At 54.4% G+C, this 4252-nt stretch overlaps 1 protein-coding gene across 1 annotated transcript; it reads left to right on the forward strand.

Annotated features, from left to right (window-relative positions):
• The first annotated feature begins 6 nt into the window (after positions 1-6).
• Positions 7-3960, forward strand: Pygo2 (pygopus family PHD finger 2). The gene is made up of 3 exons (XM_015502809.1): positions 7-189; positions 592-641; positions 1263-3960. Exons 1-3 carry the CDS (start codon positions 87-89, stop codon positions 2322-2324), a joined length of 1215 nt encoding a protein of 404 aa, XP_015358295.1. The 5' UTR covers positions 7-86; the 3' UTR covers positions 2325-3960.
• The last annotated feature ends 292 nt before the right edge of the window (positions 3961-4252 follow it).

Consider the following 4252-nt stretch of genomic DNA (forward strand, 5'->3'; position numbering starts at 1 on the left):
AGAGCTGTCCGAGGCCCCTTCCCGGCGATGGTGCAGCCTGAGGGCGCCTCCGCCCCCCTCCGCCGCTGACCCCAGTCCCCCACTCCATGGCCGCCTCGGCGCCGCCCCCACCGGACAAGCTGGAGGGAGGTGGCGGCCCCGCACCGCCCCCTGCGCCGCCCAGCACCGGGAGGAAGCAGGGCAAGGCCGGTGAGAGCGCTGAGGGGGCGGGGGTCGGGAGGCCCGGACTCGGGAACCTTCGAGGGGAGGGTCAGTGGTGGTGGGTGGGCCTCGGGCCTCGGGGCCTGCTGGGAGGCTCTGGTCTGAGGATCAGCGGGTTTAGCCCTCCGGGGATCGGGGGCAGGTGTCAGGGATGGACTTTGGGGTTTGGAGCCACGTGGGATATCAGGAGTCTTGGAGTAGGGTGATATCAAGACCTGGCATGTCTTTCAAGAGTATGGTCATAGAATTCATTTTTCATATGACTCCTCATTGATATTTGTTAAAATAAACGAGTATATGCTGAATTAACATTAGAGCAGTTCCTGGGAGGAAGAAAGTTTGAAAAACCTTAGGGAAACTTGCTTGCCTCTTCTTTTGCTGCTCTTTCAGGTCTGCAAATGAAGAGCCCAGAAAAGAAGCGAAGAAAGTCAAATACTCAGGTGAATTACCATTGTTGGTGGGTAATTTCAGCAACCCCTGGGGTGCTGTGTCTATTCTGTTGCCATGTTTGGTCTTCTGTTAGGTGCAGGGAGAAGAGAAAACTGTCTTGTTGTTCTGTTTCTGGTCCTTTCTCTCAACGTTATAATAAACTCCATGGGAAATATTCTCCCCCAAGAATGATTTGATCAAAGGTCTTATTGGACAGGGTCACAACCTTCCTCTCCCTCATTTTTCCTGTCCTGGATGATGATAACATAAATTCCATCACTATCAGTTTTTTCTAAATGCCAGGATTGTGCTGAAGTACATTTTTTTGTTTGGGGAGGTAGGCATTGTCTTTTTTTTTTTTACAGATAAGAAATCTGAGGCTTAAAAAAAGTTAAATACCTACTTCAGGGCCAAAGCTGGGATTTCTGCTCTCTTTCAAAGCAGTCACTGTGCTGTGATGGCTCTGCTCGCCACCCTGTGTTTTTCAGTTGCATGCTAAGACGCATCTTTATTTTAGACCTGAGCTGGTCAGTATCAATCTCCAAAGTGTGTGTTCTGTTTGTTGGTAGGACTCTCCTGGTTTATCTCTGTGTGTCCCTTCATGACCCTTTTCCTCATCTGCTCTCCACTAGGGTCCTGCTTACTCACATCTGACGGAGTTTGCACCACCCCCGACTCCCATGGTGGATCATCTGGTTGCATCCAACCCTTTTGAGGATGACTTCGGAGCCCCTAAGGTGGGGGGCGCAGCCCCTCCATTCCTTGGCAGTCCTGTGCCCTTTGGAAGCTTCCGTGTACAAGGGGGCATGGCAGGCCAGGTGCCCCCAGGCTATGGCACTGGGGGTGGAGGGGGTCCCCAGACACTTCGCCGACAACCCCCCCCTTTTCCTCCTAATCCTATGGGACCTGCTTTCAACATGCCCCCCCAGGGCCCTGGCTACCCACCCCCAGGCAACATGAACTTTCCCAGTCAACCCTTCAGCCAGCCTCTGGGTCAAAACTTCAGTCCTCCAGGTGGGCAGATGATGCCAGTGGGGGGATTTGGCCCCATGATCTCACCCACCATGGGACAGCCTCCCAGAGGGGAGCTGGGCCCTCCTTCTCTCCCCCAGCGTTTTGCTCAGCCAGGTGTGCCTTTTGGCCCTTCTCCTCTACAGAGACCTGGTCAGGGGCTCCCCAGCCTGCCCCCCAACACAAGTCCCTTCCCTGGTCCAGACCCCGGCTTTCCTGGCCCTGGTGGTGAGGATGGGGGGAAGCCCTTGAATCCACCTGCTCCCACTGCTTTTCCCCAGGAGCCCCACTCGGGCTCGCCAGCTGCTGCTGTTAATGGGAATCAGCCCAGTTTTCCCCCAAACAGCAGTGGGCGGGGTGGCGGCACTCCGGATGCCAACAGCCTAGCACCCCCTGGCAAGGCAGGTGGGGGTTCAGGGCCCCAGCCTCCCCCAGGCCTGGTGTACCCGTGTGGCGCCTGTCGGAGCGAGGTGAATGACGACCAGGATGCTATCTTGTGTGAGGCCTCCTGCCAGAAGTGGTTCCATCGCGAGTGCACAGGCATGACTGAGAGCGCCTATGGGCTGCTGACCACTGAGGCCTCTGCTGTCTGGGCCTGTGATCTCTGCCTCAAGACCAAGGAGATCCAGTCTGTCTACATCCGCGAGGGCATGGGGCAGCTGGTGGCCGCTAATGATGGGTGACACTGGCGAGGTGGTCCCAGGGAAGTGCACATGTCCCTTCCTGCTCCTCCAGGGTGATTGTCTGGCTCCTGGCCCTCGTTTCCGCTGGTTCCCCATCCTCACGGAGCAGAAACATGATGGTTCCTGGGGACAGAAGAGCCTGGGTTGCTCACTTTTCTGGAAACAACACATTAAGATCTACGGAGATCCAGGAAACCAAAGCCCTGCTGAGCAGAGCCAGCTTTTTTTGTGGCTATTAGGAAGCCTAGGGATGTGACTGCAAGAGAAAAGGGGACAGGAAATTCAGGAGGGCAAGAGTGTCCTGTCTGCCTATGATGGATATCTAACACCTGTGCCTGACACCCCTGTTTCGCCCCACAGCTCTAGCCTTAGTTTTTGGAGTGAAGCATTGAAGGTTTCTGGCTTGAGGAGCCGGTCTCTTCCCATCCCTGCGACAGCCATTTCATGGGCTCTGGGAATAAATGGGGATTCCTCCTTTTTTCTACCTTCCCCTTTGCCTCTCTCAGACCTGTCCAGCTCCTCCTCCCTCAGCACCAACAGCTTGAAGAATCGCGTTCCCAGCTAGGGCAGTTTCTTGGTGATTTGGGGCTTCATGACAGTAGGTAAGAGGTGCTGTCAGGACATATCTTCCTCATACCAAAGTCACTGGTCTCAGCTTCCCATGCTTTTCTCTTAATGACCATATGTTTTGCCAAAAAAAAAAAAAAAAAAAATTGGGACACGTGGTCTGAGGGACCAGAATAATTGAAGTCTGGGTTGTCCTGGAGCCTGGACTCTGTTGGCACCCCCGGCCCCCCATCTGTTGCACATTAAGCCCAGTGCTGTTCTTCAGCTTTTTGCGCCCTCATACCCCTGCCTCCCTGGCTTGGTTGGAGGAAAGCTTGGAAAGGTACCAAGACCTTATACCTCATTTCCTCCCTGATAGGAGCATCCTAGTGAGGCCCTGTCACAGCCTTGGGGGTAGGAGGAGTCAGCAGGATTCTCAATGCCATGGTACTAAAAGGAAGGAGAGCCTGGAAATTTTTGCTTCTCTCTTTCCTAGCCATTAGGTATCATCTTGGGCCTGGTGATCTAGCAGTCCTCACTAGTCTCAGCCAAAGTCCTGCACTGGGCTTGTTTTTGTTTTCTTTTTAAAGCACTGCCTGCCAGCCCTGAGCCTGGGGCGTGGTCAGGAGCCCCTCTTGGCTGCTTTTGTTCCTTACAGCTCCTGTGTGCATTCCTCAAAAGGGCAGGGAAGGGAGTGTGGTCTGTGGTCTCTAGCCCTCGGGGTGTGGTGGCAAAGGCTACCTTCTGGTCCCTACTCCCACTTCTCTCTGCTACCTGCACCTGGAGGGAAGATACTGCCTGGTGGAGCCCACAGCCTTTGCAGCTATGAGGAAGAGGGTGGGCCTCGGGCTTCTCTAAGCTGGTGTTCCCCACACCGAAACAGTGGAGGTGGCACCCCAGCTTTGTGTTGTGTTTGTGGTTCTGTTTGCTTCTCCCCTGTTGCTACTTTTGTATGCCTCCCTCTCCACAGCTGTAAACCACTCCTGGGGAGTGTAGACGTCACTACTTTTTGGAAGAAAGTGGAGTGGCAAGAGATGTGGTCGTGGGGTTTTTTTGTACGGTTGGGTTAATAAAATGACTTTAAAATCCAGGCAAGGACACATTGTTGTTTATCTGCAAAAAGGCAGGTTGAAACCACTGTCACTACTGGTAAGGGTGTGGTGTGGGTGGGGATGTTTACTTCCCAGGGCCCCTGGAAGTGGGAATGGTGGGAAGATCCAACCCCTTGGATCGACTGCTTCAAGCTGCTGAGTCAAGGAGGCCTTGCGTTGACACACCCCTCCCCATGTCCCTGCTCTGAGAAACCCATTTTCCTTTCTGAGCACATTCCTGGCCCGGGCCTGGAGCCAGGCAGGACAGTTGGCTCCAAGATCTCTGGGACC

This window comes from Marmota marmota, unplaced genomic scaffold (genome assembly GCF_001458135.2).
Source record: "Marmota marmota marmota unplaced genomic scaffold, marMar, whole genome shotgun sequence".
Taxonomy (NCBI): domain Eukaryota; kingdom Metazoa; phylum Chordata; class Mammalia; order Rodentia; family Sciuridae; genus Marmota; species Marmota marmota.